Genomic DNA, 15,405 nt, shown 5'->3' with positions numbered 1-15,405 from the left:
ACAAATATAACAAATGTTGTGCATTTTCTTTAGATTTCTTATAGGAATACACTATTTCCATTAGCAAGGAGGTTGCTGCTATTCTGAGCAAAGTAAATGCTGTAAAATCTTTTAGGTCCTGATTTAGCTAGGTTTTCAGATGTGTCCATAACTTGCTTAAATAAGCTGGAGTGCATGCAAGTGCTGGCCTTCAGACCTCCTATATGCCTGTGTTTCCTTCTGTTCACTAATCAATAACATGGGGTTTGTGGAAGGGCAGCATTTTGGAGTCTGAAGACACATTTCTATCAGAAAACATTTATCTCTGTCTCATTTGAGCCAATGGACATCTCTGGTAATATCAAGGCTGGTGCTACTACAAAGTTCACTTTACCACTAAAGTAGATAGATGACTCTGGACTTCAATATCAAACACAGGACTGCTCATTACCATTTCTCACAAACATAAAACCTGCTTAGAACTTGGAATCTGCATGCCATTTCTCATCCAGAGGAGCCTTTGTCTTTTTTCATTTTTTTCTAAATAAATAATGAACAACAAAAAAAAAAAGTGGGCTAGAAGGGGAAAAAAGTAAGTTTTAATGGAAACACTTCTCATCTTTTCTGCTTGCCGTAAAACATTCACATAGTAAACAAATCGATCTTTGTTCTTATATTTTTTAATAACATACAGTATTTTGAATTTTGTCATGGCTAATGTACGCTTAAACCATGTTGTGATGCTTTTTGTGTTCAAACACCTATTGTCACAGTTCTTTAACATCAAACTACATTTTTTAAAAGAAAAGTTGTGTGTAACCTACTTCTGTTCATAAACACCTTTGTGAAAAGTTTTTTTTTCTTTTTTCTTTTTTTTTTTTTTTCTGACATTTCAGTGTATTAGTGGTAATGGTGTTTTCTGACCAAAACCACTTTTTCTTGGTACATAGTTCAAAGTCCATGAACTTCTGTGGTCAGCCCCTGTTTTGTGCCATACACTACTTTTCTGAATGCTGCACCCCCACATGAGCAAGGCTTTATAGGATGTTCTGAAACACTATATTCTAGACAGCTAATCCAATCGTAAGACTGTTACAATTCTGAATAGCTGACAGAGCTATGAAATAGGGGTGTGTAAAAAAAAAGAAAGTGTCATTTTGGTCCACTTTTCAGAGTGGATGGTGTTATAATATATAACCTTTTTTCATTTCTTAATGCAGTGTAGTTCACAATAATTTAAAATACTCTATAGACATTTAAACGATATACAATAATATAACTTAATTGGATTCCTCAATTGTACTTAACAAATACTATCCTAATATATTTACAGTATCTAGTACCATAAGACTGTGCATTACTGTGCTTGGGAGCTTTATTTGCTTCCTGTCAAGAATGTAGTGAAAGTACAGTATACCACTATTGTTCAACAACAGTACCCATAAATCTAGGGAACTTTAAATTATATCAATTGACTCTAGCATTTTGGGGACCCCTGCTTACTTCTGTGGGATTGCATTCATTTATGCCAAGGCTGAGTTTGAAACTCTAGTTGTCACTTAGAAACCAGTAGCAACAACAAAAAGGCATGAGTGATTTGAGTTTGCGTTGATCCTTGGAACACCCATCAAAAGGGTATGATTTTCAGAGTGTAAGAAAGGCTTGTGGTCAGAAAGGCAGGCCCTCATGAGCATTCAAACCAAGGTGCCCAAGTGGCTGGTTACCTTAGATAACACAGGACCACAAATTTGGGAGGTAATCCTGGATCATCTACATACTCAGCATGGGAGCTGGTGGCATGGCAGCTCCACCAGCCCCTTGCCCCAAGAGCACAATGTGGTGTAGCATGTGCTTCCGTGTTGGATGAGGAGGCCTCATGGCTGTGCAGCCCCTCACAAAAGGTAACAGGATGAAACAAAAGCTAGAAATGCAGATACACAGACATTAGGAAATTTTAAATCCAATTTTTCTGAAATTCAGCTAAGGATCCCTGATGCAAGCAAATTAATGTGATTAAATATGCTGTATTGTACCTGGAAGTATCTGGCACTTGGAGTTTAAACCACTAGGTTCTACAGTAGTAAAATGTCTGAGGGTTTTTTAAAAAATCTCTCATAGGGAGAAGGTGTGTAAATTAGAATTGAATGGTGGTATTAAAAGTCCACTTCTTTCTTAACATTCATGCATTTACTGGGCCAACCTTAGAATAATGGTGACACAGACTAACCCAAATTTTGGCTTTCTTATGGTCATGAAGCCACGGCAGCTCACAGGTTGCAGCAACCTAGTGTTCAGCTACCATATTTTTATTAACTTCTCAGCTCATGCTGAGGATATTTTTTTCAAAAACTATTGATAATATTATGTTTTAACCATTAAAAGCAGTGTCATGCTTGGAAGATCTTGCCAGTGCATTTGACTGCAAAGCAAATCTTTAATATTTGTCAGAGCATGACATTGTATCCTGAATCTCCCTACAAGGAGCTGAGGGTAGGTGATCCACACCTGAAGCCTGAATCTAGAAGAGTCATTCAGGAGGCAAGTGGGGAAAGTCTTCATCAAGCATTTGTAACCACAGCTTCACATGATCTTTTTGTTCAGTTCTGGTCATTGCTTAAGGCCTACAGTAATCAAACTCTCTATTAGTGGAGTGACAACAGATCAGTAGCATTGAAGAACTTAGGGAGAACCAAATACAAAAATCATAAAGTTAGAGTTCCAATCAGTTTACATTTAGTACAGAATTAAGACATAGCTACCCGTTAGTGCTTATAAATTTTGATACTATTAAAAACATAAATAATTATTTTAATGTTCATTCAAAGAGTTCCAGTGTCACTGGCAGCTGATGTAATTTTGTGAACTTTATTTTTTCAAGCTGTAATAGTGGAGTACTTCCGCCACAGATTTTGTCTCCCTACCAGCTGTAGTTTTCTCTCTACCTGCTTTCTTAGCAATTAATTTTTTTGCAGCAAGACTGCTTTGTTCTAGTCAGTGAAGATTTCATTTCCTAAAAAATGTCTTTATTTGCACAGGGCTTTGTGCTTTTGTTGTCGTAAAATATGAGAATGTGTCTTTTTCTTTAAAATTTCATGGGAGCTGTAATGCAATCAGCTTCTCTGATATGTATAACTTAAAACACTTACTAGGAGAACTCTACAACAGATTGTACGTTGTTTGTTTGTTTGTTTAAAAAAAAAAAAAAAAAAGAGAGAGAGAAAAGGTTGTCATGTAGTTGTCAACATCACCTTAATCCTGTTGCCCTTGTTTCCAAAGCAGTCACAACAGCCTGCCAGCCAAAATGCACCATCTGTGAGGTGTAAGTTGTGGGGAGAGATTGGTCGTTGTGTTGGTTTATTTTTTTCCCAAAGAACATTAGATGTGCAAAATGATGCTGTCATCATTCGTTGTACTCCACTATCTTCACTTGTGGTGATTTGCTCTGTTCATTTGCACATTATGCCATTATTTGCAGGTGAACACCTCTGTCCGCTCGCTACATGTGTTGCACTTCACAAAGCAGCACCAGTGGAATTTGCAATTACACTGCCACACCTTGGTGTACTGGTGTGTGTTGTAACCTCTTCCACAGCACATCATGTCACACCCATCTGCATTGGGAGAGGTTCGGTTACAGAGTCGTCCCTGGGTACCAACGCTCCCCGTGGAAGCATCTTCCTCACAGTAGTTGGGTGACTTTTCGATATACACTAAATCTGTTTCCATTGGTTTCTGGTAACTCTTGATCTGCTTAATCTTCAGGAAAGTTGGCTGTCTTAGTCTACTGGCTCGTACCACCTCCACTTGCACTGCAGCATTGTATTTCTCTTTCAAAATATATCCTATCTCTCTGAATTTAGGAAGTGTGGTCCAGCAGGTCTTGGTTGTGCAGGAACCTGAAACTCCATGACACTTGCACTCCAATTTCATTCTCTCTTCAAGCACCTATGTGTATAGACATTTACATATTGTTACTGAGGAAAATGACATTGCAAGCTTACCTAAAACTGTCTGTCTAGTTTATATTAATATTCATTAATGCTGGCTGAAATTTTTTCAAATGCATGCCTATGAATCTTCTTGCCTCCCAGCAGAATGCTTGTAACACATTTTGTTTTACATGATGAGAAACACAGTGGTTTGTCATTTCATTAAAAAATATTTTCATTCTATTTCCAAATATTGGAAAATATTTAATGAAATTTCAGAAGATGTCTTTATAGACAAAACAAGACTACAATGACTTAAAAAAAAAAATAAAATCATATCATCTTCATTTTGAAAGCAGAAGAAAATAGAAAAGTTTTCAAACAGTGTTTTAAGATTCAGAGTATTTAATCTTAATTGCTTTAAGTAATATTTAAAAAATATTTTAAAATTTTGAACAGCTTTAAAATTCACGGAACTATACTTTTTGGGTGCATGTTCACTGCATAATCAAAATTTTGCCTACACTGGCAGTGGTAATAGCAGCATTCCTATTAACTATTTAACCCACAGAGCACATCATCACCCTTAAAAGCAGCACTTCTTGCACCTCGCCCCATATCATGCAAATGTTCATACATAAGTATATTTTTCACCCTGGGGCAATCGTTGTGCAATATTAGAGAAAATAAAAACCACCAAAGGGCTCTGCTGAGCTGTGAGCTAAAGAGAAATGGGATTATTTATTATTGCTATGGCTGTGTAATACCTAAGTATGCCTCCCTCCCATCATGGATGTGCATTCAGGGATCAGTGATGGTCTTGCCACCAGCCTCTGGAAGAGGCTAACCCAGAATCAGGTGGACCCTAAGAAGAATTCCAACACTAGAGGACATTCATGCTCATGCTCCACTCCTCATCTTTAGCCTCATCTGTGGTTCAGCCACACCACAGCTGGCTCATCCCTCCTTCCCTGGGCACTGACACAGCCCTGGGCAAGGCAGGGAGATGCCCTCCTGCCTCTTGTATATGTGGGAAGAGGACACTGGCCTCAGGGAAGTGCCTCTCTGTTTTTCTGCCCTTGGGCTGCCACTTAAGCCTGGCCACAACTGCACCCACAGTCATCATTAGCTTATGAAAATCAAGGCCTAAGAACAAAGCAAACTGATCTTTCTCTTTCACGATGGGATGCTAACAAAGAAATATGAGCTACCAGGCTTGTCTTGAAGCATTACTGATGCTGCGGACCATCTCCAATAGTGGTTTCATTGCATATCCCAGAACATGACTGAAGTGGGCAAAGGATAAAAGAGACGAAATCTGAGTACAATGGCATAATGAAGCAGAAGGGAAGTAAAAAATGCTTACTGCTTAAGAAACTGGCCTTAAAATAAAAGCTGTACAGATCTGGTTGTCCCTGCAAATAGAGGGCACCCTCCTGAGTTGTTCAAGTTTCAGTTAAATTGTACGTTTTGTTTTTTTTTCCCAAATTTTTGGGGTTTCAATATTAAAGAGAATATTTGGTTTTTATTCGGACTTGCCAACATACAGTAGCAAGTACAAGACAGCTGAGCATCCAAGTCAAAAATACCTTAGACTTTCTGGAACCACAGGCTTTTCCAATGTCAGTGTCCAGTTTGCCTTTCAGTGCTCAGAGGAAGAAAAGGTGGCTTGCAGCAAGGGTTACTGGGTTAAGGAAGAAGCTCCTGCAGTTGCAATACTCTAAAAGTAAAATCAGCAAGGCTAGCATGAGCTGCTTTCTATGGACACTGGAACAGCCACTGCTCTCTAATGAACTGTATCACCCACCTGTCTTCTCCATAGTAAAAAAAAAAAAAAAAAAAAAAAATAGTGCCACCTTCTGCAATGGCAGCAATGTTACAGTAGCTCAGTAGCTGCAAGTAGAGGGATGCCTTATGAAATACTCTAGAGTCTGTCAGGATTCCTCTGACTCTACTTTGTGAGTAGAATACTCTTCTACTCATCTGTAGAAGAATGTGATTTTTTTTCAAAGACCTTCCTTCCTCATGCCCCTAAAAAAAAATAATACAATCCTGTTCCACAAATTTCTGTTGAAATAATCTATTGGTATTTAGATGTGCATTATGTATATATATACTTCTTTTTTCTTTAATTGCTTGTTTCACTGACATTGCTGAAATACATTATTTTAAACCAAGCTGTTTCTACAGCTCTCTCTTTTGACTGGTGGTCACCATACAGTTGCAGACACAAGCACTGCAGCAAAATTCATAACAGAAGCTGAATGGAGGTACCCTTCTATACAGCAACTTCACCAAGCACTACAGGATGTAAGGACTTCAAGATGTAAGGAAAGCATTAGCAATGGGACTGAGCCACCATGCCTGATTTGTGTTCCTCTCCTCCCTAAGTAACAGTTCTTGGTGAAGGGCAGAGGTTTGTGGTTTAGCATATGTTTTATCAGGTTCTGTGAGCGTGTGATGTCTGATTTTTAGTTTGGAAAGGCCAAATCAGTAACTGGCCCAGAGAGTGGGAGGAGGTGAAGCTTGTGAGGCTCCTGGTTATCTGTGGACTTAACACTCGGGACACTGTTTTGAGGAGCCTTGCTCTCTCTTGTTGAAATGCTTACCTCCTACAACAGAGAATGTTGTTGTTCTTGCAAAACAAGATATTACCCACTCAGGTGCCATTGGTGATATCTTCATATATGTATATTTATATTTATATGTGCATGTGTATATATCTTTATCTCTGTGTATTTGGTTGAGACACTGTTTTTTATATACAGCACTGCCAGACACACTTTGTAGTACCATCTGCAGCAACTTTATCCTAACTTTTGCTTTGTTTTTTTCTTTTTTGTCTTTCTGAAGGTGCAGTTCCATGAGTCATTTTGGTGTACAGGAATCAGATTCCATCATTGTATTTTTTCAGATATTCCTGACATCTACAATTGTGAAAGAACTTGAATATGCAAGCCACAAGAAGAAAAAAAAAAGTTTCAAAATGTATTAATTCATGATCCTGAAGCCAATCTTGCAGGTTTTTTTTGTTTTGTTTTGTTTTGTTTTGTTTTGAGACTTCTCTCATGAATGTGGAATGCTTGGGGTTACAACACTGAGCACAGGCCCAATCATCAGGTAGTTAAATTCCTGAATGCTATAATTTGTGTGCCCACAGTCAGCTGTGGGTATAAAATTGTGCCCAAAAACTTGGAGGTCAGGGAATACAAGGCCCAAACTAAGCAGATTCAAAGTAAGATTTTTTTATATTTTTTCCCTTTTCTACACAGATGCTGCTGAGCATTCCTCTTTGTTAGCAAGCCAGCACAGTCAGGCTTTTCCAGAGGTGTGGTTGTGAAGCCCCACAAGGCGCAGTGTGGAGATCCCGGAGCAGGCCCTGCTGCTTTGCAGCTTGCCATTTACATGGACAGCTGCACCTTTTCACTTGGTATCTCTAGGAGCTTCCCACTTGCAAGGTGCTACTGGGCCTGGCAAAAGTAGTAGTATTTGGCCCTCTCCACGCAGTACTGTGAACAAAGAATGACTAGCATTTTCTTCCCAAATGTCCCTCCAACTTATTTTTCCTCAGCCAAATTCCCATCAGAGTTTCGACCCTGAGCCTTAAAGGTACTTATTTACTCAAGTCTGATACATTATGCCAAGGTAGGTGCCTGATTAAAGACTGAAAATCATTAGCTTGTATGACCCAGTCATTCAGCAGTTTCATTTGTCATATGTCAGCACCTCGTATCTAATCTCAAATAGTTTACAGCAAGATCTACTTCCCAAAGCAAATTCCCATTGCTGGACCGTGCTGCCTCAGACTAATAGTAGGAACATTCTTTAGGTCCATTTTCCACATACAGGCCCACTCCCACCCCAGTAGGATCTTGCCAAGTAAAATTTTCTAACTGCTGCTACTTTGTTAAATGAATTGTGAAATATAACATTAAAGCTTTCTTATTCCACATATTTTTATACCTATATAAATCATATACTGAAAATACAATTTGAGGGTTTTGTGCTGCCAGTAAAGTAGAAAAACCTAGCAAAGACTGAAATAAAACAAAATGATATGCATGAAAAGAAACTCATTTTTTCAAGTTCCATATCTAGACCCAACTGCATATCAGATACAGTTTCTGTACATATTAAAAATCCTATCTGGATAAAATATGTAAAAACAATAGTAACATTTTGTGTGTGTTTGTTTTGGCTTGCCTTTTCTGGTTTGTGTTTTCCTTAGTGGAAATGCACATTTTTGGACCAGATGTTGAATGGAACAAAATCCATATTAGTTTTTGACTGCAGTATCAAAAAGAAATTGAAGACTTTAAAAGTTTTCCCCCATCAAATATGCAAGTGATCAGCTTTTGCCTTGGGTAATACCAGTACCCAAAGAGACATACTGTGGTCATGAGATGTCACCATCCCCTTGTATACTTGAGCGGCTGCAGCCATGAGAACTTATGTCTGGGTACCAGCAAATCTTAGTCCCAGTGCAATCTGGTGTCCAGCACTGCTGGCAAAATGCGACCTCATGGACCCATCTGGGAAACAAATTTGGGTTTGGGGTTGTTTCCTTTCCCTTTCCCTTTCCCTTTCCCTTTCCCTTTCCCTTTCCCTTTCCCTTTCCCTTTCCCTTTCCCTTTCCCTTTCCCTTTCCCTTTCCCTTTCCCTTTCCCTTTCCCTTTCCCTTTCCCTTTCCCTTTCCCTTTCCCTTTCCCTTTCCCTTTCCCTTTCCCTTTCCCTTTCCCTTTCCCTTTCCCTTTCCCTTTCCCTTTCCCTTTCCCTCTCCCTTTCCCTCTCCCTTTCCCTTTCCCTTTCCCTTTCCCTTTCCCTTTCCCTTTCCCTTTCCCTTTCCCTTTCCCTTTCCCTTTCCCTTCTCCACCCCCCTTTTTTTTTAAAAAAAAAAAAAAGAAAAAAAAAACTCTGACAGACAGGGGTTCTAATATTACTAGAATGTAACACTACTCCTCTAATAAAAATATCCTCAAAATATTCTTCATTAACAGTAATTCAGAGAGCTAAAAATAGAGCAGTTTATGTCATATTGCATCAGATTGTGTCCAGCCCTGTGAAGAGAAGGTGTACTGGAGCCAGCAAGAAAGCAATACTGGTGATTCAGTTGCGTATTTTACCTTGTGTTCCTGCTTAAGGTTACTCCATCAAGCATCAAACCAGTATTTCTACTCTATGAGGGAAGGTGAGGAATTAACTTAACTGTTTACTCCCTCTTTTATTGCATCCCTATTTTTTTTTTATTATTGTTTAGTTTGATGGGAGTAGGACCCTCTGTTTGGCAGTGGATCAGTGTCCAGCTGCAACGCAAGATGGCTTTTCCCTGGCACTGGCCACAGCTCAGCAGGACCAGGGACATTAATTCACCTCCGTCTGTCCTTCATCTGTCTCCAATCCCACTGAATGCATTAAAAAATGGAAGAAGGTTGTTGCTTTCTTTACCCATGTTCTCCTCCTGGCTAGCAGGAATACAAGCCTGGGAATTTTAGACCTCCTGCCGATCAGATGAAAGTCCCTACTGTTATAAGGACTACTGTTATAAGGGCTATAGAGACTTCTATAGATACTATTATGAGGATGTGTTATAGACACATCTGGGCCTCTTCCTGCCCTTCTAGAAGAATAGAAAATAGCTTCTAAGTCTGGGCAGCAAACTGCTGCAACCAGTTAAAATTTCTGAAATGTATTTTCACAGTGAAATGTTGAAAAAAGCAAAAATCTCCAGATGCATGCCTTAAAACATCCCCAAAACAAGTGCAAATGTGTTATTTCACTATTTTTTTCTAATGGAAATTGATGTGAAGCTTGCAGATAATTATTTAAATATCATCTTAAATTGATGAAAATACTTCATTGTCATTTTTACCATATCAGACAATAGAGATGTCAGGTTTAGGGGGTGTGAAGTAATATTTTACTAGATGAATGATATGTACATCTTATTTACACACAGGTTGCATTGGCAAGTCCATTTCTAAAATAAATGTCCATTTCTAAAATAAAACTGTTTAACAAGTTCTAAAATATTTGGCTATTTCCCCCCTCTAATTTTAAAGCAAAATGTTCAAAATGTAGGATAGTACCAGATGTAGCTTCTGGCAGTCAACATTAAGGGTGTGTTTCTGGAAGAAAAAAAATAGGCTAGTAAATCCAGCCCAACTGGAAGCGGGAGAACTATCCTCATGAGATTTTGAGCCAAAGCTTGCATACTCAGGACATATGGATAAGCATTAGTTATCCATATAACCCACCCAAGCTGTAACACCAAACTTTTTGAAGTTGGATTTATAACTGTCTGCAAATCAATTTAAGCGGGAAAGTGAAAAGTATGCCATCAAGCACAAATATCAAAAGCTTTTATTTCATGAATATTCTTACAACGGAATTGCAGTGAAATTGTGTGTCTTTTTTAGAGAAAAAAATATTCAGCAAATAATGGGCTCAGGGCTGTAAAACCTGGAAAGTCACGTTCTTTAAATCACTGAAATGACTTAGGAAACAGAGTCACATTTTGAAGAATATTTTAGGCTTATAGAAGAAGAAAATTCATTGGCTTTCAAATTTGAAACTGGGATTCAGGCTCTGTTGCAACTTCAGAGCATGTCATCCAGAATTTGAGGATTATTTCTAAACTTCATGTCCTGCTAGGTAACTGTGAAGGCAGTTTGCAATATATTAAGGCATATGGAGCATCTTGCAAAAATGAGCTTATTAATTTAAATATTTCAGGTGGGGTGAACTGAGCTAACACTTTCTTACATATTTGATGCACAAACAGCACATATAGATTTAAATATAAATATATACAATGACGTGCCTACACACACTCTCTACATATTTATATATGTGTATATATATATATGTATATACATAATGGTGACCAACAAGTCACCTTATTTGCTGTTCTACTGCCAAAGCATGTCAGCAGAAAATCCTTCCCAGTACCACAGTTCTGTGGCACCAGGAACTGTGAGAACTAGTCATGGCTTAGATGGAAATATTGTCACATGTAAATGAATAATCTCTTTTAAAGAGGGTCTGATTATTTTATTTTTTTTTGTCCCCACTCTCTTCTTGTTTCAAATGTAAAATAAGACGTCATCTTCCAGGCATTCCAGAAAAACAACAGGCAAAACCCATTGACATTGCAAAGGAATAAATATTGGGATGGTACCAGGCTGAGTTTCTGGCAGTCAGTATTATGGGTGTGTCCATGGAAGGGAAAGAAATAGGCCAGATTTTTCTCCATGTAGCCACAGACATTGTCTGTTATAAGAGCTTAATTGATTCATAAACTGTTAGAAATATTTCTTGTCTTCTATTTGGTAAAAACTGTGATCTGCTACCAACTTGTCAGCTTGTTCTTTTAGTTCTCTCCTCCCCCTCCCCTTCCTTAAAAACAAACAAATAAACACATTTTTATCATTGATATTCACCATGAGTGCTAGTCATTGTTTTGAACCTTTCAACAAAACGTTAAGATTAATGGCATGTGTTCCCAGATGTTACTCTTTCTAAGTTCATTTATCTCAGAGTAAAGACACTTGTTTCTAAAAATACGTGGTAGAAAGCTGTCTCATAAAACAGCATCAAAGCTCACTTGGTTTTGTTGCTATTTAATTTTTCATTACTCTATCAAAGTTTTGCCCACAGATCTCTCTGTAATCATTCAGATTTACAACAAACCATTCTTTCCCCTTTTCACAGTAATGTTTGCATTAGGCTTATGCTAGGCTTCCTTTGGGGGATTGTTTTCATTTACCACACTTGTACTTTCCATTCTGAATCACAGCAGACCTTTAAATAATGATTGTGAAGTTAGCTGCTTTGTTCTTTTACACTGTGTGGCACTATTTTTCTGCAAAGCAAAAATCTTCCATCAGTAGCATCTCATGTCATCAGGAATCTCTAAGCGTTTATTTCTTCCAAATGATGCCAATGGCAAGTTTATGATTTTGTCACTGGTGCTATTTATTGCAAACGTATTAGAAACTTCACAAGCTTGCCATTAGATGAAACAATTTTCAGAAATGCAATGCAGAGAAATCAGGAGATGCAATTAGTGGAGCAATTAGGAGATTCATTCTTTCCACGGTTATCAAAAATTCCCTGAAAAGCCTAAATATCTGCATTTTCAAGGCAGTACTGTTTCTGAGTGTTGTGCTGAGCATCTCAGCTGCAAAGTCACATTAATGAGTCCCCCAGAACTATTTTCCCCCTCATCTTCTTGCAAAGTTCATGCAGTTATGCAACATGCTGTCTTTTCCTCAAAGAAAAATTCCTCAGTACTCTATTTTTAACAAGAGCAAAATGCCAGCAGGCCAGCTTTAGAGAACATCCCTATGAGAGCAAAACATTACTGTCACTGCTATAGCTACAAATGTCTCTGACCACCAGGCATGTCTGAGGGAAGATATGACAACTCTGGGACAAGTGCTGGGAAAGACTGGAAATAGGCAAAATCCTGCCTCAGTGCATGAAAAATCCCATGCAGGCATATAAGGGACATTCAGATAATTGCTCTGTGGGCAAAACTGCTGATTAGCATCGTGAATAATGCTTCTAGAAATGATTTTCTGGGCACTTAGTAGAGGTCTACTGAGGTCAAGGGCCTTCCACTGATTTTGGAGCAACCTGGGAATAACTGTAGGTGAGGTTGGGATCTCTGCAACATTTTTTTGCCGACTTTTCTGTATTGGGAGGCTCTGGAATTTAAAAACAATACTAAAATGAAGATAGCAAATTTATTGCCTAAATATTGTCAGTCTTATGCAACTCAAAAAGCCAATACAGTATGAACTGACTAAGAACTGTGAGGCTTAAGAGCCTTAATGTTAAAGATGTAAACATGTTTTTTAAAATAATGAAAGTCCCACGAAATATAAAACTTCAGCAAATGGACTGATGTTCATATAAACAATATGTTGTTTGTTTGTTTTTTCTTCTACCAGTTTTGATAAGATTGAATTGTAACTAAGAAATATTTCAATGGCTGATGGAATCTCTGTAGGAAGATACAAAAGCATACATTTCCTCTACTTTCTCAGCATTCCCACCCTGAACTTGAAAAGATTATTTGACAATGTCTGAAGCAACAAAGGAGTAACAAAACCTGAGTTTACTTTGGTCTCCTTCTTACCTTTTATTCGTATTCAGAACAAGGGAAAATATCCTTACTTTGATCCTTTAGTAATCTTGGACAGGAATACAAAGCTTGATTCCAGAATGATTACAAATTTTAAGACAAGCTGCATTCAGATCAGCAGAACGGTACTGACAGAACAAGCAAAGAGGTATGAACTTTTCCCAGTCTTTGGAGGAGATTTTGGAAGGGGAAAGAAGAAAGATGGAGATCCAGTGTGGTACTTCAGCAAGTGTCCAGCCATAAATGCAATATTTCTGACTTGACTTTGAATAAGGAACACATGGAGCATGTCAGAATAACATCCACATGTAAACAAAATTTCCTGTTTTGGGATTTTGTTTCTGGCTCACAATCCAATCTAAGGTTACCCAGAATATCCAAAACTGCCACATTGCTAGGAAATGTAGCAACAATTTCAAGCTTGTCTGGATTCTCAGAAGGGACTTCTGATTTCAGGCTGAAATTGCACAAAACTCTGTGGCTGCTTTCTTAAAGGTCCAGCTCAGAAAACAAAGAAAACCTATCCTGATTTCCAGAGTTTTGTTCTAGCCCTGAATTTCAGTCAGTCCTCAAGTTCAGAATGTCTAATTTGTACAAATAGCAGATGATCTCAGATGAACCAAAATCACTAAGTATTATATACTGTAAAACTTTGCATATTCATTTCATGGGAATGTATGTCATAACACCAACATTATTTCTAAGCATGGATCCCAAACCATCTTTTATATGAGCACATTCCTCAGGATTTTATAGATTGTACTTAAAAACAAAAGCAAAAGGCTGCATCAAATTCTTTCAGGCAGCCTTAGCTGTTCAAAACTATATGATGCATTAAAGATTACAATGAAAATATATAGTTATAAATGACTACTGAAAAATATCACCAACAACAAAATGGGTTAATTCCAAAACACCATTTATGAAGAAAGTGTATTTTTTTGGGGGGGGAGGGAGAGGGGGGGAAGAATGTGGTCATTATTGGCAAGCCTTTTTATTCCTATCTCAAAAAAGAAAACACAAAATGTGAGCATTATCATTTGTTTTTGCAAGAACATTTGCAGAAAAAGTTTTTAGAGAAGCTGAAAGAAATGCAATTGCATGAATGCTGCTACCAGTAATATTTGTAAAAGCACACACTTCTTTGATTTGCTAATGTCCTCCTGCTTATGAAATTCTGATGAACAGTAAAAATGCAATTTGCTTAATAAGAATCAGCAATGTGGTCTAGTGGTTACTGGACTAAATTTAGAACTGGGGGACCTGGAATCAGTGCCTAGCTCAGATGCTCAGATGCTGAGCTGCCTTCTGCGCCTGTGCAAGGGACATCACTGTTCTCAATCTATGCATGCACTTTTGCTCTTTTGTCACATTTTCACATGTAGGCTGTAACATGTCCAAAACAGGACATACATCTGCATCTCTGTGGGGGTGGCACAGTGCCCACCACGGAGGGTTGCCAGTTAAAGCAGGGACCATAGTGCAGATAATAGTAAAAAATGCTCTGTTACTTGTTTAACGTGTGACTTTCAGCTTCTTTTGCATCTAAATGCAATGCATGACACCAAAGTGAAACACCTTGGCTAAGAGAAACAGTCAAGCCTGGAGCCAGTCCTCCATGACACTGCATAGCAGTATGGGGTGCTCCTACCCACCTTGGCAGAACAAGTTTTTGGGAGAAGATAGTGCTACTGTTAAGGATGCTTTCTGTCAGACTCTGGAGACCTCTGTATCAAGCACCAATTGAGTATCAACTCTGTCTCTATGGTTGCAATTATGCCCCATGACTCATCTCTGTCATCACTTGGAATTTATGCAACACTTTCATCTCAGTGAACAATTGCCTACATGACACCTTCCATTTCAGTGAACAACTGACTGCTCTTCCCTGGAGATTTTGTTGCATGCTCTGAGCATTAAGAAGAATTCTCCAGAATACAGGCAGAAAGAAAAGTGCATTGCTTCTGCCACCACCAATCCAGACAGATGGATTGCTAGTACTTGGTGTAGAATAACAGCTTATGTTGGTTTGGAGAAGAAAATTTGAGTCCAACTTTGGGGGCTAGGTGGGAGGAGCAGAATATTGGTGTCACCTGCAACAAAATATATTCACACTGGAGGGTAGAAACAGCATTTTTTAACCTGGATGAAAACACCTTGAAAGATACAGTAAAATCTCTCTTGAGGTTGGTATGTGTTATGTACAAAGATTTATTTAACTTTTTGCAGGGCAATCTTTGAGATCTGTGAGGATTGATATTCAACGGACATAAATCGGTGTAACCCCATGATGTTTATTGTTTTGATTGCAAGCAACTCAATCGTGGTTGTAGACAAGAAGCTGTTTCT

The 15,405-nt window shown here is 38.3% G+C and overlaps 1 protein-coding gene across 6 annotated transcripts in view; it reads right to left on the bottom strand.

Moving 5' to 3' along the window:
- Positions 1–556: 556 nt before the first annotated feature.
- WNT7B (Wnt family member 7B) overlaps positions 557–15,405 on the bottom strand; it is a 97,973-nt gene continuing 83,124 nt past the window's right edge. For all 6 annotated transcript variants that reach the window (XM_005010029.6, XM_072041155.1, XM_027452658.3 and 3 more), the window contains one exon: positions 557–3,924. In XM_005010029.6, coding sequence (XP_005010086.1) covers positions 3,445–3,924 — 480 coding nt within the window. In that variant the 3' untranslated portion in view covers positions 557–3,444. The remainder of the gene's footprint in view (positions 3,925–15,405) is intronic.

The sequence above is a fragment of the Anas platyrhynchos genome, chromosome 1 (genome assembly GCF_047663525.1).
Source record: "Anas platyrhynchos isolate ZD024472 breed Pekin duck chromosome 1, IASCAAS_PekinDuck_T2T, whole genome shotgun sequence".
Lineage (NCBI taxonomy): Eukaryota > Metazoa > Chordata > Aves > Anseriformes > Anatidae > Anas > Anas platyrhynchos.
This window is presented reverse-complemented; position numbering and strand designations above follow the sequence as displayed.